This window comes from Colobus angolensis, unplaced genomic scaffold, assembly GCF_000951035.1.
Source record: "Colobus angolensis palliatus isolate OR3802 unplaced genomic scaffold, Cang.pa_1.0 Scaffold73, whole genome shotgun sequence".
Taxonomy (NCBI): Eukaryota; Metazoa; Chordata; class Mammalia; order Primates; family Cercopithecidae; genus Colobus; species Colobus angolensis.
This window is the reverse complement of record NW_012121043.1, coordinates 12,243,500-12,269,568: the sequence shown is the minus strand read 5'-3', so window position 1 is coordinate 12,269,568 and position 26,069 is coordinate 12,243,500. Positions and strand designations below refer to the sequence as shown.

General features: G+C 40.4%; 1 protein-coding gene across 5 annotated transcripts in view; it reads right to left on the bottom strand.

The window, feature by feature from the left end:
- Nucleotides 1-1,146: 1,146 nt before the first annotated feature.
- Nucleotides 1,147-26,069, bottom strand: part of ST3GAL6 (ST3 beta-galactoside alpha-2,3-sialyltransferase 6) — a 53,161-nt gene continuing 28,238 nt past the window's right edge. For 2 of the 5 annotated variants that reach the window (XM_011927650.1, XM_011927649.1), the window contains exons 3-10: nucleotides 24,951-25,028; nucleotides 23,016-23,119; nucleotides 21,971-22,034; nucleotides 10,830-10,925; nucleotides 7,685-7,871; nucleotides 7,445-7,582; nucleotides 3,614-3,766; nucleotides 1,147-1,953 (exon numbers count right to left, since the gene is read on the bottom strand). In XM_011927650.1, coding sequence (XP_011783040.1) covers nucleotides 1,867-1,953; nucleotides 3,614-3,766; nucleotides 7,445-7,582; nucleotides 7,685-7,871; nucleotides 10,830-10,925; nucleotides 21,971-22,034; nucleotides 23,016-23,119; nucleotides 24,951-25,028 — 907 coding nt within the window. In that variant the 3' untranslated portion in view covers nucleotides 1,147-1,866. Of the gene's footprint in view, nucleotides 1,954-3,613; nucleotides 3,767-7,444; nucleotides 7,583-7,684; nucleotides 7,872-10,829; nucleotides 10,926-12,132; nucleotides 12,366-21,970; nucleotides 22,035-23,015; nucleotides 23,120-24,715; nucleotides 24,786-24,950; nucleotides 25,029-26,069 lie in introns of those variants that run through there. The other 3 variants (XM_011927651.1, XM_011927652.1, XM_011927653.1) reach the window with 3 other exon arrangements.

Below are 26,069 nucleotides of genomic sequence, written 5' to 3'. Positions count from 1 at the left end.
CCAGTCCTCAGTGTCTGTCGTTCCCATCTTTATGTCCTTGTGTACCCACAGCACCATCCTTTTTGAAGCCTGATTTACTTTATATCAACTGAACTTCAGCAGCCACACTGCAGCCTATAGCTGTTGGTATGAGGGGAAAGTCCCACTGATTACATGTGATTCCAGTTCTGGTACCTTCCTTTTGCACCTCAAAGTTATAAGAAGAATCAAAACTGTGGCACTCTGCAAACATATGCTGGTATTCATAGAACATAGTCCATAATTAGTATCTGATCTGGGTTAAACCAGCTACTACTATTCTCCCCTTTATCCTGCTTTATAAGTACTGCATTCTGTTTCTGAGCCCGATCTAATGTATTTCACCCTTTATACACCCTCTTTAGAGAGGCAGGTTGGTTGTCAGTAATCAAGCCATGGTTTTCCAGTGTTTTCCAATTGTATTTATTGTTCAAAAGAGAGTAATTCTTTCTTCAGCTCCTACCTCTTCTGACAACTTTTAGTTCCATCCTTATAACCGCTATTGTTCTGTTCCTTCACCTCTCATTCCCCCACCTCCAGATGGCCTTTGGTTACATTTATTAAAATACAGGAAGGGAGACTACCTCACCACATTTGTAGGCTTGACTGGCTTGCATTGGATCAGATTCTCTGGTGCACCCTAGGTGGCCAGGCAAGCTTTCCATCTGAAGATTAGCTTTAATCATGGGAAAATGAGATTTTCTTTTTTTACCATTTAAATCCAAAAATGCCAACTTCACTTTTTATTTTTTTTGGAAGACAGTCTCGCTCTGTCACCCAGGCTGGAGTGTAGTGGCGCAGTCTCGGCTCTCTGCAACCTCTGCCTACCAGGCTCAAGCAATTCTCATGCCTCAGCCTCCCAACACCCAGCTAATTTTTTTGTATTTTAGTAGAGATGAGGTTTCACCATGTTGGCCAGACGTCTGGTCTTGAACTCCTGAGTTCAGGCAATCCAGCTGCCTCCCTCAGCCTCCCAAAGTGTTAGGATTACAGGTGCGAGCCACCATGCCCGGCCTCAGCTTGACTTTTCTTAAGTGTTTACTTGTTCTGTTATCTTATGTACCTTTCCTAATTTACTTCAAGTGGAAAACCTTCAAAATTGAATGAATAAGTCAGGCAAAAAAAAAAAATGTTCAAGATTTTTTTTTCCTTCTTGAGCTTGCCTAGCTTAGCTTCATTGTATAAAGTTAAACTTCATTTCTTTAAAATAATACAAAGCCATCAGACTTTAGTAACTGTATTCTTTAGTTATTTACTTATCTAGAACTTTATGTTTAGCCTATTTCCTTTAACTTAAAAACACTGCCTTCGTTGTACCAAATCACTCTTCACAATCATGGTTCATTTAATTCTGGGGTTGTCAGGGGAGAGCTTAATTGAACCAGTATGAACTTAGATTTCCAGAGCCAAGTGGTTTCAGCTTGCCACATCAAGCCACAATCATGTGATTTTCCACGAGCCATGTTTACAGTAGCCAAATATACTTCTCAAAATGTCTTACTACAGTCAGAATTGTTGTGGTAAACTAAATCCTTAGTAGGAAGTCATATCCCTTCAGAAATCTAAGATGAAGTTACTATAAAAAGACGTGTAAAAACACCTCAGAAAACTAGCTTATTTTAAAAACAATGCAATCAAAACTTATTTTCCCGATATCTTAACCTTTCTTGGTTTCCATAAGTTAAATATACAGTATTCACAGAAATTAAGCTGGTGGTTATGAATCACCAGGCAGCAACAGACAATAAACATAATTATTTGACGACTGCATCCAACATATTTTAAACTAAAAATTGCAGTACAAAAATAAAACTAACACTGTTAGCATCATCTTCCGAGTCTGTAGAGTCAATCTTGAGTCAAGTTGATTACAAGGTTTTTTTCTATAATGTCCTTCAAAAAGAGCTGCTCTGCAGTCACATTGTGATACGCGTTCTAAAGAAGAAAAATTCAATTACCATCTTTCCCAATCTCAAAGTGTTAGCAGTACCAATGGAATACTTTATTTAAAAAGTTCTGAATGAAGAACTCGAATGTTAAGTAACAAGTTGCATGTACTTTAAACTTTTGATAGCCTTTTAAATTACTTTCCTTGCTGGTTCTTGTGCAAAAGCTTTCCCTACAGCCCACTCTTTCCACTTCAACTCTCACATAAGTAAGGCTCCTTCATATCAAACCCTGGTAGACCGAATCATGGTACAATACAAATCTGGAGACCAAAATTTTGAGTTGTTCACTTTAATGGAAGAAGTCCCTAGGACTCAGTTTAAAAACAAAAAAATCAGCCTGGAGATAAGAAATTTATAATGCCTAGTTCGGTTTAAGATGTGTTAAAAATTACTGTTCTATACATGAATATCTAAGTTTTCTTCCTGAGGAAGTTGTTTTAATATTCTGCTCTTTAGATGACACTTGAAATACCACAAGTGCTACAGGAAAGTTTAGGGCTGAGGAGAAGTGAGCCTAATCCAAAGTCTGTTGGGGCACCTAATTCTGGAAATACTTAAGTGCTTGTCTTACGTGGCGGGGACAGAGGATGAGGGTGAGGGACAAAAGACAATACTAAAATCTAACCTGATTTATGCCACTTCCTCAGCTTATATTATAGTGGGATGATTCAAGGGGACTCATTTCATGAGATATATCCCTATATATCAAGTAATATTTCAATATTAAAAGTATACAGATAACATTTTAATCCTATCAGTTGTGATGCACTGATTTACATTAGAATTAGAAAACTAGGAAACTCCTTCCCATCAAGTAAAATACAAATCCTTATTCAGGCACAGCAGCTCATGCCTGTAATCCCAGCACTTTGGGAAGCTAAGAGGGGCAAATCACATGAGGCCAGGAGTTTGAGACCAGCCGGGCCAACATGGCAAAAACTCGTCTCTACAAAAATACAAAAAAAAGAAAAAAATTAGCCGGGCGTGGTGGAGGGGGTGCCTGTTATCCCAGCAACTAGGGAGACTGAAGCAGGAGAATCACTTGAACCTGCAGGCAAAGGTTGCAGTGAGGCGAGATCGTGCCACTACACTCCAGCCTGGGCGAAACAGACTCTGTCTCAAAAAAAAAAATTAAAGCAAAATTGTTAAAAAACAAACAAAATACAAATCCTCACTATTAATCCCTATTCAAGAGAAGTGTGATCCAGTACGAAGGTTTGTAACCTTTTTGACCATGAAGATTCTCTTGTAGGGTTAAAATATTCTAGACCATCTTGTCTACTTAAAAACAGATGAGAATAATTAAGCATAGCAATGCAAGGTGAATTTGTAATATCTGAAACATAGGTCGGCTGAATTTCCATAGTGCAAATAGGACAGAACATCTAAAGTAAGGTTCTGCACTTACATGGATTTGATGACACTTGGCAATAACCATGAGGCCCATAAATTGGAATTTGATGCTGTAGTAAAATGATCCTGTACTTGAGTTCTAGCTGCAGCCCTTGGTAGCCCTGTAATCCCCATCAAGCCCTCAACCACTCAAAACCAGGTCCCTCAGTAATGAGTGTGAGAAGAGAAAATACGGGATTTCCATCCCTCAAGGATTAGTCCAAAGCATATGTATATTACCTAAAGTATATTACCTTATTCATCAAAGACATGGTGGCATTCCCATAGTAGTGCAAAGGACTCTTGAGGTCAGAAAAGTTGTATTTAAAACCAGCTAGGTGAACTTCGTGACATATGTAAAATGCCAATGTGATGGCAATAATTCCTGTTGTTGGGTGTTTAGGTTTCTGGGGGAGGGAATGAAAAAAAAATTTTTAAGCAAAAGGAGCTACTTGTTTGCAAAGCATATTTGGTGGGCCGAATCATATAAAACAAGGATTTCTAAACATTTAATAAGGAAAAAATAATTAAGCTCTCGTATAAGGCTCAAGCCCCAAAGAGTATGCATATATACCTTAACTCTAAAAAATAAATAAACTGTGACTGAAATCTTAGGAAGTCTTTAAAATAAAATATAGCTGCGGTATTAGCCCAGAGGACAACTATCAAATGAAAGAATACTGTGAGGCTTAAGGAAGAGAATGTTGCTGTATTGTTTTAAAAAATACAAAAACATGATGAGTCAGGCTCTTTACGGCAAAAGCAAAGCCTGGGAATTTTGAACACATGTATGAATTTTAAGGACAGCTTAATTTGCAAATGGATGGAATCATGATAAAAGACTTCATATAAATTCGCATTCGAATAGCTATATTTTATACTCACCATTTAACTCTAGGGAAAGGCTAATCAAGCACTTCAATGACAAATTGTAATAGAATCTGATTAGAAAATAAATGTTACAAATGCATGCATAGCAATATCACAATCTCAACTGCACCATTAGTTTTTTAGAAAGAAAAACCAAGCATCCTCTTTCCTTATCTTACATATATCTTGAAAACCAGTCTGACAGATATTTGACAAGAGGGTCTTGGCTTTCAGAAATTGTAATTTTCACTGAGATGGGCTTCAAAGCAAAAAATAAGATATATCTTAAGCTTTTTACATAACACTTTCAATAAAGTGTTTCTTCTAGTTCCCACTGCAATTACATATGACTTAGTATGATTTTGAGGAAAAGAAAAAAAAATCGAAGAAGCACAATCAAATCAAATCAACTCAACTCCAGGAGGCAAACTTGTCTGAAAGTGTTAACTGCCTTCAGCATAAACTTTTCTTTATCCTGTGTACCACTGTAACTTAGGAGTCATTCAGCCTCAGTGATCCCATTACTTTTTCCTTCTCCTTGCCCCTTTTCATGTCTTCTACTTCCTCTCTTCACATCTTAAGAGTCCTTCGGCCGGGAGCGGTGGCTTACGCCTGTAATCCCAGCAGTTTGGGAGGCCGAGGCGGGCGGATCACAAGGTCAGGAGATCGAGACTATCCTGGCTAACACGGTGAAACCCCGTCTCTACTAAAAATACAAAAAATTAGCCGGGCGTGGTGGCGGCGCCTGTAGTCCCAGCTACTCCGGAGGGTGAAGCAGGAGAATGGCATGAACCCGGGGAGGCGGAACTTGCAGTGAGCCAAGATAGCGCACTGCACTCCAGCCTGGGCGACAGAGCGACACTCCGTCTCAGAAAAAAAAAAAAAGAGTCCTTCATCCGTCTTTATAACCACTCCTTTACGTAGACCAGCTCTTCTGCAGCCATCACTCACAGAACCTATATTACCACCTGACAAAACTCTTAGAAGAGGAATAAGCACTGCAGTCACCCTGTACCCACACCCCAGCAACAGAATAGGGCAACAGAAAAATATGCTTACCTGGTTGAATGTTGAATTTATGACCCAACTCTCAAACAGGCATTAAGTATGCCCAGCAATCCAGTTACGTTTGACTAGTAAATTTCCATTCCTACTCTCCAAGATGAGAATTTATAACTTCGTATCCTCCAACAGCCCTACTCTCCTTCCTAATTTGACTATTTAATCTCTCTTTTTTTAAGGAAACAAAAGTAGTCAGAAGAGTGACTTCATCATCCCAACTCCAAATCCACCATCTTACCTGTATCTTTACTCACATTTGCAGTGCTTATTCTCCTATAATGGATGAGATGTAACTTCAGCAACTTTTCACTAGTCTATATTTTATCCCATATCACTTCTCAACAATTTTACTTCTGTACTTATCTACTTTCTCCCCTCATCATCAGTGTTTCTTTCTGCTGAACCACTCCCTTCAGCATATACACAGACCAAAAAAGAACAAAACACGCTTCTTCAATCCTATATCATCTTCCAACTACTGCTTCATTTCTCTGATCCTTGTTCTAGCAAAAAGTCCACTAAAGATTTATTGCTGCTTGCTCATGTCCCAGGTTCTCTTCAGCCTAACTCAAGCAGGCTTTTTCCTTCTTTGTTGTTGTCAATATATATCACCAATATGACCTCCACGTTTCTAAAACCAGGGTTTATTATTTACGTTCAACCTCTGGACAGCATTTGACATGACTGACTTCTCTTGAAATACAGCATTTGGTTTCTGGGACACCATGTCCTAATGGGACTTTGATGTAGCTACAGTTCATTCTAATGTTATCACTAAGTATGTTCAGGGTCTTCCTGTGCTTTTGGAATTAAAGATATTACCTAAAATGAAGAAGCAAGAGATGTACCTGATCATACTTCACTTAGAAAGATAGGAACTGAAAAGTCACAAAACACATTCAGAAGCTGTCCTTTACCCTCAAAATTATTAGGAAGTCAGCTTTAAAATCAAAACATGGATGCTTTTTGACTTGAGCATTCCACTTCCAGTAGTCTATCCTACAGAAATCCGACAAATGGGTAGAAAACCCCTATAAACACATGTACTACTACATTACTTAAAGAGAAGAAAATGCTGGATATATCTGAGTGTCTATAAATAGGGGAAGAGTTAAATAAAGGGAAAAAAGAAAATAACAATACCTATGGTATAATCATAATTATACTGAACAAACAAAAAGGGTATGTGTTTATGAATGCATAGCAAATAGTCTAGAAGCACATAAAAGGTAGAAAAGCTTGAGAGATTACATGGGTTACAGAGGGAAGAGAAAAGAATGGTGACTTCCTTTTTGATTTTTAATAATACTTCATTTTCAGTGTGCAACACTAACTTATTTGTTTTCAGCATATAACACTTTTGAATTTCTTAATCACAATTTTTATCATGCTAAATATACATCATGAAAATACATGATATATATTTATTTCTTTGGATTTTTCCCTACTTTAAAAAGGGGAAAAAACTCATTTCAACCAAGGTATCATGTTATACAGTTACTCAAGCTCCCAGTGAAAAATATATCTGCCACCATATGGGTGTAGAGTATTGTTTTCTAGGGAAAGTAGGCAAACAGGAGTGAAAGTCAATGAGATTTCAATTTGAAGTTTCAAGAACTCTTTCAATATGGCTGTAACTGCCATTTCTTGAGAATTCAGTGCCAACATTTCCTCTGACCACAGAAATGTTTCTGGACTACTTTATTGTCCTTCCTCACCTTTCCTCTGGCTTTCCTGTGATATTTTTATCAGAGCATCTCAGACAGTTCTTTTTAGCTTGCAAAGCCATGCACTTGTCCTGAAGCCAGGCCAGCTACTCTGAGCACAAGCCTGCCCGTCAGCCCACCCAGTCAGACTCTCCTCACTGCAGAACACTGAAGACAGTTATGAAAGAAAAACTGTTTCAGGATGCGCAAAGAGACCCCAGGAAGGCCCTACAAGGGCAGGAAAAAAACCCAACTTAAAATTATATTTCCTTGCAACATAAATGAAAAACATAAAGATAATATCCACAGATAACTACTTTTACTAACTCAGAGATGACCCTCAGAAATCATCTCGAGATGATTTTTTTTTTTTTGAGCGTTCCCAGGACCCTCTATCCTACCTCAGCCAGATGTGTAGTTTGAAACCATGCAGAGATAAATACATACCTGATTTTTGGGAAACACTTTTGGAAAATGAAGCAGTTCATAAGCTGCTGTTCTGATAATGAAAGGATCTAATATTCGGATTTGATAAGGTTTATAAATCAGGTTTAAGGCTGGTTTCTTCCAAAAACCATTAGTGTTCTGAAAGTAAGAATATAGAGAATAGAACAGTGTGGCTGTCTGTTTTTTAAGGCAAAAAAGCACTAAAGGTAATCTGAAGGCAGAACAGTTTTGCCTACTTACTATTTTGTCACCCATCAACAATTCCAACAGCCACCTTAAATCATGTGGCTTAAAAGCAGTGAGAATCACTGTCGTATTAGGGTCATTGTGAATGGGATCTGAAAAAACAGATTCTGGATAAAAAAGTCGGAAGGTTGTCCTTCTCCCAACTTCTTCTTCATGTCCTAAAACAGGACCATTATTCATTCTGTGGATAGTAAAACATACAAGATATGTAGACCAAGTGCAGTATGCGCCATTTCCATCACAGTTCTCAGAGGTTTCAGAGTTGGACAAACATCAGCCTTTTATCCTGCACTCTGAAGCCACGAAGCAATAGATCAATCTTTCACACATAATGGCCAAGAAGATCATTCCTTTTCATTAAATAATTGGTTGATCAAAGGCAGAAATACTCATTTGTATTTGAAAATTAATTGTGGAGCCAATGATAATTCAGTCTTCCCTCCAGGGGAACTGAAGACTAAATAAAATAAATGGGAACACAGAGCCCCAGGATACCAGAGTTGAAAGAAACCTTGGAGGACAAACCCCTGGAGAGAAAATTACTTGCTCAAAGCCACACAGTCATATAGCACATGGATGTGGGTGACTAACCGGTAAGAAGAATCACATTTAAGTTGGTTTAAAGACCCATCAAAATTGTTGTACTCGGAAATAAAGTTAACAATATAAATTTGCTATATTATATTCAAGCACAACCAAATGAATGTCTATTGCTAGAGTAAACTAAAGAACCACAAAGGATCTACTGTTGGATTTGTGTATGCTGAAAGCCAAGGTTGGACATGCACTATTTATGCACACATGATGAAGGAATGCTATAAAAAAAGAAATGCTGTTTCCAAAACAGTGTCCCCAAGGAGGATAAATACTCTTTGCCCTTTGCCACTGACTCTATGTAATATAAGACGAACAGACTTAATAACACTTGAGATGACTTTCAAAATATTGTACCCATGGCATTTTCCTGTAAGGGCTTCCTGTGGCTCTAAATTATCAGATTTAGACAATTACGGGTAGAGAAACCTGTGATTGCTTCAAAATTGTTTTGTAGGTAAATTATCACAGCTTCCTCAAAATGGATAGTAAACAGAAAATAAGGTGACCTCACCATGCAGAAACCCTAGGCAGCTTGTAACCCCACAAAACCCCCAATACTGCCAAACCATCCTAATGTATTGCCTCAGTATGCTAACTCTGCCATTCTTTAAACTATTCATAGCTACTCCTAACACACACACACACACACACACACACACACATCCCAGATGATGACCTTATCTCAACCTTTCACTAAAAAAATAGAGATAGAAAGGGCCGTATTTTCCCCTCACCACATCAGAGGGACTCTTGGTAGTTGTAACCACAATTCTGGCTCTCCTTTCCCTTAGAAAACATTAACCACACTTCTATTCTGAACCCCCTCCCCTCTCTTTTACCAGACCAATCTCTTTCTCATCTCACCAGTTAACCAATATGCTATAGAGCCTCCCATCTTTTCAAAAGAAGAAAGCAAAAAAAATCTCCCCTGACTGCATAACCATCTCTAACTGCCATCTGATTTCTCAACTCCTCTTTGAAGCAACATTTTTGGACTATATTGGTTTCTCTACATTTTCATCTGTACATTCAGGGGTACATTCTCTGCATTCCCTCTTCAACCTATTCCAGCTGGACTTCTTGCCACATCATGCCTCAAAGCCTGCTTTTGTCAGGAGTGTCAATGAGCTTCAGGTCACCAGTCCAATGGTCACCACTCTGTCCTTATCTTGCATGACCTCTCACCAGCACTGGGACACAGTTGGTCACTCCTTCTGTCCTGAAACACTTTGCTCTCTTGGCTTCTGTGATCACTTTCTCCTGATTTTCTTCTTACCTCACTGGTGGATCCTCTTCATCTCCTTTACACATTCCTTTTTCTTTGCTCAACCTCTACACTTTAAGTTCTCCAAGGCTCAGTCCTCACTCTCTTCTCTCTCTCTCAGTCTCTCCTTGAGAAATCTCACCCAGTCCGTAGTTTAAATACAGCTTATAGGCCACACACCATCAAGATTTTAACCTGTTTATCCAACTGCCTACTCAACTTACCCACTGCAAATCTAATAAGCATCTCAAATCTAACATGTTCATATCCTGCCTTTCCTCTAAACCTGCTCCTATACCACTCTCCAGTCAATCTCCTAAGCTGAAAACAGAGTAGGAGGCATCCTTGATTTCTTTATTCTCATTACTCTTCACATCTAATACCACAACAAATCCTGAAAACTCGATGTCTAAAACACATCTGCAGTCAGTCCACATCTCTTCCTCTCCTATGACAATCCTGTCCCAAGCCACCATCATATTATACCCGAATGCAGCAACCTAATTGGCCTCTTCATTTCCACCCTTGTCCCTCACATTCCATTGTCCATGCCACAGCCAGAATATTTAAGAGATGACCAGATTGCATTGTTCTCTTGCTTAAAACCCTTAAAAAGCTTCCTGTCGTACTTAAAATCCAAGTTTCTAATCCTAGCTTACAAAGTCCTCTGCAGCCTGATCTTTGCTCACCGCTTCAGCTTCCAATTGCACCACTCTCCCCCTGCCTGCTACTTTCCAGCCTCACTGGGTTTTTTGTGCTGCTCCTCTCAAACTCAGGATCATCTCCTCCTGCGGCCCTGCAGCAAACATCCTTTCTGCCTGGACTGCTCCACCATAATCTTCGTGTGGCTATTGCTGCGTGGTCACTTGGGCCCTGCTTAGATGTCTCTTTCTCAAAGTGGTCAATCATTACAAAGGAGCCATTCAAAGATTCTCTATGATATCCTTTTTAAATTATGTATGGCATTTATAATTTTTATATATTTAATTACTCGTTTTCTTCCCTCCACAGGGAGCACAAACATTGCTCTTATCCACTGCTATCTCTCCTGTGGCTAGAAGCATGCTGGCATACTAAGGAAACTTAACAAATATTTGCTAAATGAGTAGCCTGAAATCTAGGCCTAACTCTAGCCAACAACCAAGAGAGAAGATTGTGCAATAAAACACACTAACAAATGGAAACATCTCCCCTTCCTTTTAAAACACAGCTGTATTAAGGTAAGAAACCATATTCTTTTGAAACAATTCTAGGGTAGCAAATAGAAAATATATTTACCTTATTATTACATCATAGGAGTCGATTTTTTCTCCTAATGTCTTATTCTTCAAAACTCCTCCATTACCAACCACCACACACTTTTTACAGGGTATGCTGTTGGACAGATGGACAAGTGAGAGATTGAGCCATCTTTTACAAAACCGGTTCCAAGAATCCACGCGTACTGTCAGAAACCCAGTGCCACATTCCGCTTGTTGCGCAAGTAGAAAAAGAACCAACCGCGACTTAGAAGTCTACAGCTGTATTTAAAAGATACAAGATTCAATGAGTAACATTCTATAGGAAGAGCATATCATTGTACGCAACTAGTATCAGCCCATACACGTTCTCTCATTTGATTCTCATAGCCACCTACTGAGATAAGTAAGCCTGATATTCCCATTATACAAATGAAGAAGGAGGTTCAGAAATCTATTATGTAACATTTTAAAGTCATACTCCAAAGTGGAACTAGCATGTGGATCCAGAACTTGAGACTGAAACGCCCCTCCATATAGGACTCTGCATGTGTGTTTTACATTATGTAGGTCTACATTTTTTGCCAGCATCACCCACTCCTCAAATATACTACCTCTGGCTCTCTGCTGCATAAATGTGGATGGACAGTTTGGAATCTGGTGCGAAAAGTGCAGTTTTGTGTACCCTGCCCATGCTCACTTCAATTTCCCCAACATGGACTGGTCCTTGGAGCTTAACTAATACAAACTAAAAGTTCATGCGGTGTTCCTGGCAAAGAGCTTTAAAGTAGAACACAAAGGGGAACTCCATGTTGCTGGTCCATCTGTCTCCCAGCTCTTACCCCCACCCAGGCAGGCCTGGAGAAATGACAAAATAGAACGTGTCCTTGCCCTCTAGGAACAAAACTACAGAAGGGAAAGTTGTTGAGGCTGTCCTTCCAGGGCCCTCATGGCATGGAAAATCTAAAGAGAACACGGTTTCCCTAAGACCCATGAAATCGGCAGACCAGATGAACTCAAGACCTTAAGGCTTTTAGGAAATAATGAGTAGCCAAACTGTACAAACACTGTAGAACATGGAAACATGAAGAATGCAAGAATTCAGAAACTGTTTAAAAGAGCCAAGCATTGGCTTTGTCAGGTAAATAGGAAATGATGTACACACTCCTATATTCATTAAATTTACCTTTTTTGAGTAGTACAGTTCATCTGATTATAAGGTTTAACACTGTAACATTTAAAAAATACTTTTAGCATATTTTAATTGGAAGCTCTAGGCTCTCAAATATTAAAGAGTCATGCGTAAATCAGTGTCTACCTAATCAGTCAAGAAAAATAAGCACCAGTGGCACAGGTTTTTAAGGACTTGGGGGCGGGGAGGACTATCCAGCAGATGCTCCTTTAGTGTGTGCCTAAAACCTTGCACTGTGGACACGTCTCATGTCACAGTGGGCTCCAGAAAGGTCTATTTGTTCATTTAAATTCTCTTTGTTTTCATCATTTCTTTATTTCTTTTTTCTGGGAGTCTATAGATTGAGCAAAAATGAAATCAATGTCAGACATATTTGATTTGGTTCAAATGTGGCTGATGTCCATTTGCAGCAGAGAAGAACTGAGGGGAGGAAGGTACATAGTGTTGCCGGCAAGGGGACGCCAAACAAAAACAATTTGCCATTCATTGTAAAAGTGGGCGGGCACCACATAGTCAGTGTGAGTCAGTTACCCAAGACAGGGGACTCAAGGTTCAATGAGCAGGGATAAAACCAAGGTAAGGGGGAAAAAAAAGGTAAGTACAGAACTTTCAAGAGACAAGGCCAGAACATTTAGAGAACAAGCTGCAGCAGAGGCTGGCTGGAGAACAGTGGTCAGTGCGGGTCTGCTGGATCACTTGGGGAACATGATGACCACATCATACCCTCAGGTGGTCTGACTTGCTCCTGGGCATGCTCTTCCCAGTAGATTTGATGGAGAAAAGAAAAAAAAAAAAAAAGCCCTTCTTTTTTGAGTGAGTGCCACAATCGGTGCACAAGTAACATTCAGGGAGGGGACGATGGTCTCCACAGCTTTACAAACACGCCTACAATGCCAGGACCGCATTTGTCACACACGGGCACATTCTCAGCATTTCCAATTGATGCAGCCACTTCGGGGTCGGGAGTCTTAACACTTCTGAATCATGAGGGTTGCTGAGATGCCCTTTTATCTCAGACTCCAGGATTTCCTGCAAAATCAGGAAAGAGGTGGACTGTTTCAGGGGTTCATTCAACTCCTGTTTCTCCTGAAGCATCTTGTAAATTTCAGATTCTTCATTGATGATGAGGCCACTTGGAGGCTGAACATGATCTATGGGCACGCCATTGGCCTCCTCCCTGCTGGCAGCAGTTTTTGAAATACTAGCAGTATGTTATCTCAAGGTGTTGTTGAAGTTGGAGATGTTTTCAGAAGAGAGGCCAGCCGGGTTGCTCTACTGGTTTGGATGACCCCAGGGAAAGTGCTGGAAGCAGGAGAGGCAGTAAAGAGCATGGTATTTGGATTGCAGGTACTTCCTATGTGCCGGACCTCCTGGGGGTCAGAGTGTAAATTCGTCTTGTATGGATGACACTTCCTCTCCTCCGTCACCAGAAGGGACTAGATTTTATGTTCAGATCTGGCTACTGTGACAGTCATGTTGTCTGTGCGGCCTTTGATTTTTTTCTGAGCTTCCAAGTGCATCATATTGCCAATATTTTCCCTATCAATGGCTGTAATTACATCTTTCATACATCAATGAGCTATAGCAGCCTTGCTTCTGAAAGTGACTGGGAAAACAGCTGAGAGGCTGCTGGAGGTCCTTGCTGTCCCGCAGGCGGAAGCCTCATGGTCCTGGGCTCTCTGTTTGTTGCTAAATAAGAAAGTAACATAACTCTAGATGCTTTTACAAGCAAGTTTGACCTCAATCCCTACTCTAGAAAGCCAACTTTATCAAAGGCTCTCTGCTGTGGGGCCATGTAGTCTGGCTGAGATGGGAGCTGCTGAATATTCAAAACCCTTTCCTCTCAGGGTATTATTGCCATTATCCTCCCCAAATCATCCCACGAATGCGCTATAGCAGGGGGCAATTCTCACGCTCACAGCTTGCTTGCCCTTTCCGTAACCTCAGGGTCAGTTTAATTCAGATCAGAGGCTACACCTCCTAAAGCTGGCTCCATCTCCACTAGGAATGCTAAGCAAGGCTGGGCACTGGGGAAGGCATGGCTAAGAACAGACAGGATCGAAATAACAACTGTTCCCATGAGATAACCTGTGTAGGAGTAGAGGGTGAACATCTATAGATGGTATCTAGTCTAATCCTCTCCCTCCGATGAAGGCTATAGGCCAGTCTTCTGTCAAGAGAAGGGGCTGCCTTGCCCTGAGCCCAGGTGCCTCCCTGCATCCATGCTGGCCTGGAGTTCCCAGTCTGACACTGGGCTACCTGACTCCAACTACACAGAACATGCAGGGGCAAAGGCCAACAAGCCACCAGCATAACACCAGGGCTCCTATCTTCTGCAAAAGACTCCTGACCCACAAGCCAAATCTCTAAAGATGACCCTGGAAAGGCTACTCAGCTCCGTCTATTTTATATTTATATATTCTAAGTTCGGGGATACATGTGCAGAACGTGCAGGTTTGTTACATAAGTATACAAGTGCCACGGTGGTTTGCTGCACCCATCAACACGTCATCTACATTAGGTATTTCTCCTAACGCTATCCCCCTCCCCTAGTCCCCAACCCCGCGACAGGCCCCACTGTGTGCTGTTTCCCTCCCTGTGTTCATGTGTTCTCATTGTTCACCTCCCACTTATGAGTGAGAACAGGCAGTGTTTGGTTTTCTGTTCCTGTGTTAGTTTGCTGAGAATGATGGTTTCCAGCTTCATCCATGTCCCTGCAAAGGACATGAACTCATTCTTTTTCACGGCTGCATAACATTCCATGTTGTCTATGTGCTGCATTTTCTTTATTCAGTCTATCATTGATGGGCATTTGGGTTGGTTCCAAGTCTTTGCTATTATGAATAGTGCTACAATAAACATATGTGTGCATGTGTCTTTATAGTATAATGATTTATAATCTTTTGGGTGTATACCCAGTAATGGGATTGTCTCAGCTCAGTCTTAGACGCGGTCAGTTCTATAACATTGCTCAACAATGAACTCATAGCTTAGATCTTAGTGCTTACAGAAGTTCCACTCTATCACACTGAGATACAGATGGTCATCAAGCCCTAGATAATGTGTGGCCCAAAGAGTATCACAGTAAGAGTAGCCACCATCTGTCATATACATGTGCCATGTCACTGGTCATCACTCAGACTCAAGGTCCTGGACCTCCCCCCACATACCCTACAAGCCAAGAAAAAAGAGGGATCTGGGGGTTTCAGGCAGATCTCTTCTGCAGGGCAATTCCTCACACTCAGCCTCTCCTACTTATGGTCCCAGAAGTTCAAGGACTTTTAAAAAACAGGAAGAAATAACATAGACATTGCCTCATTCAGAACACCCATTCCAAAGATTCTTTACAGCTCTACTTCACCATATTTTTAGGAGTTTCACTTTCTATTTTTTTTTTCCTCTCAGCTTATAGGGGACAAGCAGAAAGAGAGAAGGGCCTTTACCATAGGAAATCATACCAATGCTTTTGAAAGGAAACCTTATCAATGAAAGTCCACTTTTCCCCCTGGTAAAGGATACTGCAAAGATTTACGCATTTTTCTGAGAATCACGTAGAAACTCTTTTGAGGGCATCTCTAGGACTAGTCTTTGGCAATAACACCTTATCTACAGCTAGTATTCATAGCACCACCACGGCTCTGGGAAGTATGGAATGGTACAGATCAGCTGTCTGAATCACACTCCTCATTACTCACTGCTTCCCTCGCTCCCTAGCAAGTACCCCATACTCTGAAAGGACTGATTCATTCTCTCCTTGACTTCATCCATTTGGCTTGTGATCCTGGCTTCCTCTGCCTTTTTATATGTGGAACAATGACTTTCAGTGTCCTTTGGGTGACTGTACAACTTCACATATTTAATTAACATAACTTTCATGTAGAAATAGCTGCAGTAAATTGTGAGTCCCTAGAGGAAAGAATAGTATCATTTATATCTCTGTATGGTCCCATCTAAAACACTTCCTGCCACAGGCTGTGCATGTTACAATTCAGTTTGGTTGTTACATTAAGTATGCGGAGGTTATTTCCCTACTTTGTGTCTGGAGAAGCAATTACCTTTAACTCCTCCAACCACCCTGGAAACAAGTAGGGAAATGCATATGCTCTAAACTGCTTACCCAGAAAACAAAGTAATTCCAGGGTTCCTGAACCTGTTAATGGAAAATCTGGAAAGCTGCTAAAGCAGTGGTAGTAAGAGATTACACTTCCCCCAGGTGAAAGGCGTGTCTCTCATAAAGTCAGGCAAAAGCCGGAAAAGTCATTACCTTATGCAGAGGGGAACATCAAACACAATCAATACAGAGCAAGCAAACTTGAGTTGCCCATTTCAAATGATCTATGATGTGTTTTCTTTTACAAATGCTTTTTAACATGCATTTTTCGTTCAATACCGCCATGTACATTAAAACACATGACTCTACCTTCAGTGTAACAGTCTATGGCAAATCATGCTGGTCACATTCCCAACACCCATTACCCCATGTGCCTTGCTAGCAGATCCCTGCTTTCCTAAGCCTACAATAGTGAGCTCATTGCCTCTGCCAATGTTTCATCTAGACATAGCCATGTGACCCATCCCTGGGCAATAAGATATTAGGGAAGTCTATTAGGTGCTTTGGGAAGAGATTCTGCTGCTGCCAAAAGAATCATGTGAACAGGATACTGCATTACTCACTTCTTCCTTTCCGCTTAGACGTTGACATGTGATAACAAAAAGAGCAGCTACACATCAGAGAAAAAGACAGCCACAGAAAAACTACCCTGGAGTCTTGACATTACTGAGCCACTAATTCACTCGCCCAACCAGGGCCACTCCAAACATATGTGCAAGGTGTACACAGTCCAACGTCAGCACCATTCAGATAACTATATGAATGAATCGGTCCTCCCTGGAGTTGTGCAATCCACAGTCTGTACAGCCATAAGCAACCCCACACTGCAAGCTGGAACCACAAATACGCAGACCTGAATCCACATGTCTATGCAATACAGGAGATAATAAATGTCCACTTAGTTTAAATCACTCCTAGCGAAGACTATTACCTGCAGCCAGAAGATCCTCAAACTACACAAGGAACTGTAGCTGGAGACCTGGTTGCTAGTTCTGGCTCCTCCGCTTGGCACCTCTTAGGACTTCAGTCTGGTAACCTGACCTCTCTGATCTCAGTTTGCTGTTTTGTGAAGTAAGGAAATCACTTAGGTCTTGTATGTTACTCTCCAATGGAAGTGACCACTTTCTTCGACAGAAGTACTGAGACTTCTGTATCTTTACCCAACATCGGACCACAGCAGATGCTAGAAAGCAGGCAGGGGCTGCTTCTGCATATTCACCACATATGATTCACTCTGTTGATGTAGAATCGCAACTTCCCCTCATCTTCAAGCTCTCCTGCAATGTAAAGAAACTCTGCAAAACAGCAGAATGTCTAAAGCAGGGATGCAGATATTGATATTCCTTATAGAGTGAGGACTCTTTTTAATAAATACACCACAAATGTCTAATTGCTTTTTCAGTTTTCTAAGGGCATGCTCCCGGCCTGGCTGGTGGCCGATCTACCCCAGCTTTGCTGATACTGACATAATGGATGCTGCTTGAGAGAGTAACAGGCAGCTTTTACAAGTCTTTATCCATGTAGCACGCAACTGACTTGACACAGGTGCTTTTGTTAGGTAAGATATTTATGTGTAGTTACTATGTAACTACCTGTGCTGCAGGACTAAAGCATTCTTCATAAAACTTGGCATGCTTTCAGAAGGCAATGGTGGTGGTTGGGGATGGGGAGCTTGTCTGTGCATTTTAAGTGGGAGTTGAGATTTGGTAATTTAGGGTTGCTGCTATTTCTAGCTGTGTGAGGATGCACTTCCACTGGGGAGGAAGCAATCATCCTTAGGGCTAGGGGGCAGGCTGGTGCTAAGGAGCTACATGGACAGCCAGGAAGCATTAGGGTCTTGGAATATGGGCACATTTTTAGTATTCCTTTTCTGTGTTGCAATTCTCTTAAAAAATCCTCAGTCTTCAGTGAAGTTTGTTAAACTTAGTCGCCTTATGTTGGCTGTGCTTTGGAGAATAAAGAGAAGAGCCTGTGTCCATGAGAAATCAGTAGCAGCAGCAGATAAAAAAAGATGTACTGAGATTGGTTGTTAGACAGCAGGGCCATATATTTGACTTCAGAATCTTGAAAGTGACCAGGCACGAAAACAGATGGGGACCAGCGAAATGATGCAGAATATTAGTAAAGACAGCTATTTGTTCCCCAACAATCTTGTTTCTTTCATCTGTTAAAATCACGTTTGTTTTTAAAGGTGAGCACACACTCACCTGGAATACAAACTACATTTTCCGGTCCACATCTCAGCTAGGGGTGGCCTTGTGATGGAGTCCTATCCAATGGGATGCAAACGGTGGTTGCTAGTCAATGTTTAACAATCGGTTCTGGGGTGGGGGAAGAGTATGAATGGGTAAAGCCCTGATTTGTAATGTTTGCCAATTCCCATGGTATGGTTACTCTCACCTTGGGTATTTCAAGCTTGATGGCACTAAACATGGAGCTGAATAGGAAGAGATACAGCTCTCACAAGTTGGCACCAACTGGTTCCAGCACATCATTGGAGGTAAGGAAGTGTAACATACGATTTCTGGGAGATGTCCTTAAAGAAGAAGGCATGTCTCAAAGGGTTGGGGTATGCCCTTCGCCCTTTCCTCCTGCTGGCTGGCAGGGAGGTAGGCGTGATTGATGGAACTCCAGCCATCATACCGGACCAGAAGGAACAAGTCATATAGTTAGGAATGGTGGTGTCAAGATAGAGAAGCAGCCTTGGTCCCTGATGCTCACAGAACCAGCCCCGGAAAGTTTACCCACAGAGTTCATTTACACGAAAACTGAACAAAAGGAAAACTTCCTTCCTACAATCACAACTGGTATTTTGAGTTTTCCCTTTCACAGTGGAATCTATCCCAGCTGAGGGCATCATACATGCTGGACAAGATATCTGACAAAACTACAACTTATGTCTGGTAGAATCTTAAAGGATTTAGATTTGAAACAACAACAACAACAACATCTGAGCCTTTCTAGAAGGGACAGAGAAGATGGAAGGAGAATAAAAAGTAAGGGAAAAAAAAAAGTGCTTAGCTGTTACAACTCAAAATATATCAAGCACCTCCCAGAGCACAGGTAGGAAAAAAATAAGCACAGAGCAAGGCCAGCAATTATATAAACATCAGTAAAGAAAGCAGAAAAAGGAGGAAAGTAACTTGAAAGTAATCCCTCTCTACCTCAGCTCCTCCTCTCTGACCTACAGACCCACGATGAAGGGCAAGCCAGCCTAAATATCAATACCTTCCTCCTTGGACGTGTGGACCCAGCTCACAAATCCACAAGCCAGGGGCTCAGGGAGGACTCTCCTGCCAAGGGCAGTCTAAATTCTCTGCCTGAGAAAGAAAGACTGTTCTCAGACATCTTTCTTCTAGAGCTTTATTGCCAGGCTGAGAAGAGAAATGAGGAACATAAGGTCACTTGGGGAACGAAGTTGACTCAGAGGCAGCATTCAGGCAATTCAGTCCATTTTGCCTTTCCGGAGTTTAAATGTATGGCTCAGGCATAGCCTGGCTTGTTTTTTTCTATGTGTTGTACCCTGGGCACATGATAAAGGTAGAATGACTCACTTAAAATATAGGCCAAATTTAACAGGTGAACCCCTCTGAAAAGCGCTATGCAAATAGAAGATAATAGTGTCGTAAATATATTCCTATCTATTTTCGAAATACTCTAAGGTTTGCCCAGGTCAAACACGCAACTCAGCAATGCTACCTGAACATCTGTGCTGTTACAAAACATGTGTCACTGCGCTCTCTCTGCGGAGATCCTACGGGGATATTTGTCACTCACTCTTTATCTAGAGTCTGACTATACATTTACTTCACTTCAGACTCTTGGCAACTTCAGACTATTAGGACTTCTGCAGTCAGCATGATTTTCTTTTCTTGTTTTTTTTTTATTATACTTTAAGTTCTAGGGTACATGTGCATAACGTGCAGGTTTGTTACATATGTATACTTGTGCCATGTTGGTGTGCTGCACCCATCAACTCGTCAGCATGATTTTCAATCCCTCCTCACCAACTACACCCTACTTCTCTCCCAACAAAGGTAATGCTAACAAATGAACTTAGCATGATGGTAGGGGGTGGGGAGATTCTGGCTACAGGAGAAAAGCGGCAGGAAACAGCAAGACCAAGTCAGCAAGAAGAGAAAAATTAGCCTGATGGAGGCATACACAAACAGATGAACGCCTGTGGGACAAGGGGCTGTGAAAGCAGCTAAATAAAGCACAGTCCAGTTCTTAGATAAAAACTAGGCAAGAACAAAACTTCTAGTCATATATCCTCCAGAGTCCTGACAGTAGCTTGCATTTAGAGTCAAGCATCTATATATAATATTTGCAGATAATTGCTGCAAACATTTAAGGACTCACAATTATCTCTTTTTTTTGTTTGTTTTTTTTTGAGACAAAGTCTCACTCTGCCACCCAAGCTGGAGTACAGTGGTAGATCTCAGCTCACTGCAACCTCCACCTCCCCGGTTCAAGCAATTCTCCTGCCTCAGCCTCCCAGGTAGCTGGGACTACAGGCATGCGCCACCATGCCCAGCTAATTTTTGTATTTTTAGTAGAGACTGGGTTTCACTGTGTTGGCCAGGCTGGTCTTGAACTCCTGACCTCATGATCTGCCTGCCTCAGCCTCCCAAAGTGCTGGGGGATTTCAGGCATCAGCCACAACATCTGGCCACCTTTATTACTCTTAACTCAGACATCCAGGCACTGGAGTTAGAACTATCTAGGTTCACATCCTGGGTCTGGCATTTACCAAGTGTAACAAACTGTGTGCCTAGCCTCAGTTTCTCCAGAAACTTACAGAATTAGAGAGAATCAACATAAAGCACATATGTGAAAGGTCTGCAAAAAACAATATTCTACAAATCAGAGCTCTATAAATTTGGGGGTTGAAAAAATTTATGGTTTCTGTTGATATGCAATCAAAATTAAAATTGATTAGGTTGATGGCATAGTTTGAAATTATAAAAAACTGAAATGAACCAAAACATATTACACAAATACACACTTCAAGCATCTTGGTCTCCAACAGAGAAAAATGAGATAAACCTGGACAAAATCTAACACTGCTCTTACAGTAAACTCTATCTCCACTTTCAGACCTCCACCCACTACCCCCACTCTCTGCACCCCACTCTCTGCCTATTCTCTTGGGCAAGAGGGTAATTTCTGCCATTTTCCTTTTTAATGGAGGCCTGACATCTGTAGATTACCCACATTATCACACTGGCACCCTGGCCAAATTCTAAAGTGTGGCTTGAAACTTTGTGAAATAAACCTACCTCTGTAAAATAAGCCCAACAGTGAAGAAGTCTATTTTTGGCAATTCAATTTATATGGGATTAATTTAATGACAAAATTGTCTAAAAGCTAAATTACTTTCGTAGTCAGAAAACATCAAAGCAAGTATATTTGTCCTTCAAATACAATTCTGATTAAAAAAGCAGAGAGCTGCTCCCAAAATCTAATAATCTCCTTAACAAGTGGAACAGAAAGAATCTCATCAGTAGTTTGGAGGATACATGGCAAAGTATGGGAAACAGCCTGTAAAGGGAGGCCATGAGCTGATTAGCAGGGGGTGAACTAATTCTTAAGTAGGAACAACTTAGAAAAAAATGAATGTAGGTTGAAAATGTCCTGATTTAGGACCAGTGTTGATCATCATCAAGACTCTGCAAACTTTTGAGCCAACCAGTTATGCAGCATCTAAATTAATTTTGTAGGTTTTTAAGTGTCAAATTACTACTAGAAATTTTGGTTATACAGAAAAGCTATTAAATTTTCCTGAGTAAATACATCTTACATTTCTTAGGGTGTATATTTTGAACCAGTTTAGCTGAAGCTAAAAGCCAGACTAGAAGCAAGGAAATAAACTCACTTGTCAAACTCATCAAAGAGATCACAACTCTGCAGTTTTGAAAGAGCAAGTCGAAAATATTCCGCTAGAAAACAAATGGAGTGTTATGAATAAAAGGATAATCATGTCTTTTTAGTACTTAGTAAACCACCTTACTCCCTCCCCCGCAAACCCATTTCCAACTAGCATGGCCTCATTGATTTATTCTGTGAAAAATTAATGATACAACTGCAATTAGCCAGCACTACTCCCATTCAAAATGGTAAATGTTCTCAAGACACTTTCCAAAACCTCCCCAAAAAACAACACATTTAATCTGAAAAACAATCATATAATTTTAAAATAGCACGATTCTGAAATTGAGGTTAGAATAGAAATAGTAAGTTTAACCCAATTAAATTTTCAAATTCTCTGCAAAATAGTTTTAAAACACAAAATAAAACAAAAAAGACAACCCCCGCCCTCACAGGATCAGTTGAATAAGCAAAATCTGACTCACAATGTTGTAGGCTCATCACCTTGGGCTTTTATGATCCCTTAAAAATCTAGAACTTAATGCTATATAGGCCAATCACTTATCAACAAGCAGAAGGGGAAGTGTTTTATCATTAGAAGATGGAATCATTATCTCTTAACAAAAATAAAATATCCACTGGTTAAATTAAAAGACTGCTTAAGGAGATAAGAAATGCCGATGAAATAAAACTCACAGGTAAAAAGAAGCCATGGGAAGCTAGGAAGGAAGCTAACCCTCAGGTTTTCCTGCTAATTCTAAATCAGAATAAAGTTAAGGCACCAGAACTTACATGGATACATGCTGGCAGAGCAAATGTAAAAAGTAGTTTCTCAACAATGACAACAAATCCACCCCTGTTATTCTTTGGTTCTATACTGCCTCAAAAGGAGTGGGAATTTATATTTTAAAATGTAATTCATTTCATTTCATCCCAAAATCATATCCATTGGAAATTATTAGGAAGCAGAAAGAATAAAATTATATTAACATGCCATTCTCATCAAACACCAGTCAAACTTAACAGAACCAGGTAAGAATACTACTACTGACCTGATGTTCTCATCCCATAGGGCAAATCAAACTTATCGCTACCATACAAGGAAGCAATCTTTCTAAAATCAGCTGCACACAGAAAAGGGTGAAACTGATGAAACCTGGAAGGAAAGGATAAAGAATGATTTTGCCAAATACCTACTATATTTGCAAGCTTTTAAAATCAAAACTAAAAATAACTATAGCATATAATTCATATCGTTATACTGGCTATATGAAAAACGTATAATTTTAATTTTTAAAAATAACGTTAAACTGTGAAATATTACATAGAATGGGGTATTCAATGGAACTACACAACTGAAATGAAAACACTTTGCAGCTACTAAGATGAAAATTATGTTACAACTCAGGAAGTAAAAATAAAACTTAAAAACAAACCAACAGCAAGTGATAAAATAATAGCCATACATAGGAAAAAACAAAGTAATATTATAAAAGTACTGATGCTAAGCTATTTCTAAATTTAAAAGTACCATATATGTGAAGTTGTGTCAGCTGTGACAAGTCTGGGGTCACTAACCCATAAATGAAAAAGCTGAAATCCACACCCAAGCCTAATTATAAGGAGAGATATTCTCTTTATAACCCTGAAGATAAAAGTTCCAGGTTTCCCAGAAGAGCTTCTCCAAATTGCTGCTGGCTTTTCTGTTTCTGAGAAAGTGGCCTCAAGTACACTCTAGGGGACTGCCCTCAAAGAACTGTCCACATGACAAACACAAATCTACTTGTCACTTACACTGTAGGCTTACATACCTGCTGGATAATCTTGCATAAATACCTTAACCCTTTTGGGTTTTCTCAGAAAGGAAAAGATTATCTTTTTTCACTAAACTTATGGAGTACCTTAATCCTAGAGTAGCATTTTAACCTGTGGTCTGCAACCCATATGTGGCTCATAAAATCAATTTTGTGAGTCATGATCAGCATCTTTTTAAAAAGTGAATGGGGCAGAACACAGTATATCTGGAGTAGTAAAGGTAAAAATTCTTTTTTTCTTATTATAAATATGTGTTTGCACTATGTCCCAAGTAAAATGTATTTCTTCCTATGGGTCATGTTCAAAAAAGTTTTAAAACACTATTCCAGTTTTGTAGTGGTCCTCACTGGACGCACACCCCTGGAAAGACTACAAGCAGCCATAGCACATTTGGAATCATATACAAAAAGTCTTATGTATTTGCAGTTTTCCAGAGAGTTGATTGATTGTAAAGGGATCTGTAGCCCAAAGAGTTAAAAATCAGTAATAAAAGACAACAGGGAAAAAATGAATTCTTAATACTTCATAGAAAAAATGCTGAACAGATTGTGCCTGTTTTACCCAATTAAACATGCCTAGAACAGACTTTTATTTCTTGTTATCTAGAGCATTTTGACCAGCAATCTGTCAAAGTCAAGGTGACAGAGGAAAAGAACATATGTGGAGAGAAAAGTAAATTCTTTACAAAGCCGAAGAGCCACAATCAATAATCATTTACATTTTATGTACTCATTATCTGCACTCTATGTAGTTCATTAAAAGTTAATAAAAGGGAAAACTGCTACTCCAAAAGTTTAACCTAGACTAGGCAAGGAAGGAGAAGCCACAAAATAATAAGGGTGGAAAATAACATGGGAGCAACCAGGGGGAAAAATGAAACCCTAAAGAACAATTCGCTTTTTTATAGTCAAACACAAACAGACCTCTCTAGCCTCACCTGTGTGAAAAGAATACTGGTTTGATTGAGTTCCTCAATGCCTTTTCTTAAAATATATGCAGAGTTCTGACTAAAAGCACAAAAAGAGACAGGATATTCAAACTCTTCCTTAAATATGGGGTGTCCACTTTATACTGCTAAGATTTGCATTAAAAAAAAGAAACAAGTGTGGAAAATGATTACAAACACATTTGGAATATTTTGTATGCCACAGGTCTTTTTGGTGTATTTTTACCTCAGCAGAGAGGCAAAAGCTGGCTTTGATAAACAAGGCTGGATCTTATTTCTCCGTTTCATTTCCACAGGTGCCACCCTATGAGACAAAAATAACATCAGTCAGAAACCAGAACCGGGCACCCTGCCCAAAGGGAAGCAAATAACCTGGGAACTCATTCATGCCACCACTGAGAGGTTCTCTAGCAGCAAACAAAAATACTCCCTGCACCCCTTGAGGTGTGCCAGTACCTTCTCCAAGCCCTACGAACACCTGAGATTCATGGATGTAAGGCAAGGGAGGGTGGAAAGGCTGAGGTGATTAGCAACCCGTAAGTGATTCCAAGAGCAATGCTTCAAAGGACCTTCAGAGAAGGGCCAGGATTACTGCATTGTAGAAGCCGCAACCAGGCTCACTTTTTAGAAGTCCCTGAAAGCTGGAGAAACCCAGACTCACCCCAACGGCACGTGGCTATTTACTCCTCCTGCCACATCTGCTGACGCACACCGGCAGCAAATACCACAGAAACACCTGCCCTGAGCAGGTTCCACAGACCCTTGCCTTGGGATTCGGGGGACTCTACAAATCACACTATCGAGAGTCATTTCTAACTGTCCTCTATTCTTGGCATAGGTTAGGCCCTTGTGTGCTCCTGAATGGAGTACTTGTCTCCACAGTTTAAAAGGGTATTGTGAAACATGACAGAGCACAACAAGGAAAATAAATGAAAGGGGTGGTAGATGGCAGGATCCAGACTTAGCCGGGAAAGAGGAAAACAGCTTAATACAAAAACTTATTAATGATCATCAATTATGTGAAGAATTAGTATTTAAAAACTAATCAATTTTCTTCTATAATCAGCAGAATTCAAAATGAAGGAAATACCCTAAACTCTTCATGGACAGACACAATCTTCCATTTTTGTGGGTACAAAAATCCCCATAATTAGAACTGCTAGGTTTCTGAACTATGAGGCTAGTAAACTCCTTACGCAGGAAAACATCTTCTGTGAATACCACAATGACAAGGGCTCCTTGATTTAAACATAAGAAAGAGGCCGGGCGCGGTGGCTCAAGCCTGTAATCCCAGCACTTTGGGAGGCCGAGACGGGTGGATCACGAGGTCAGGAGATCGAGACCA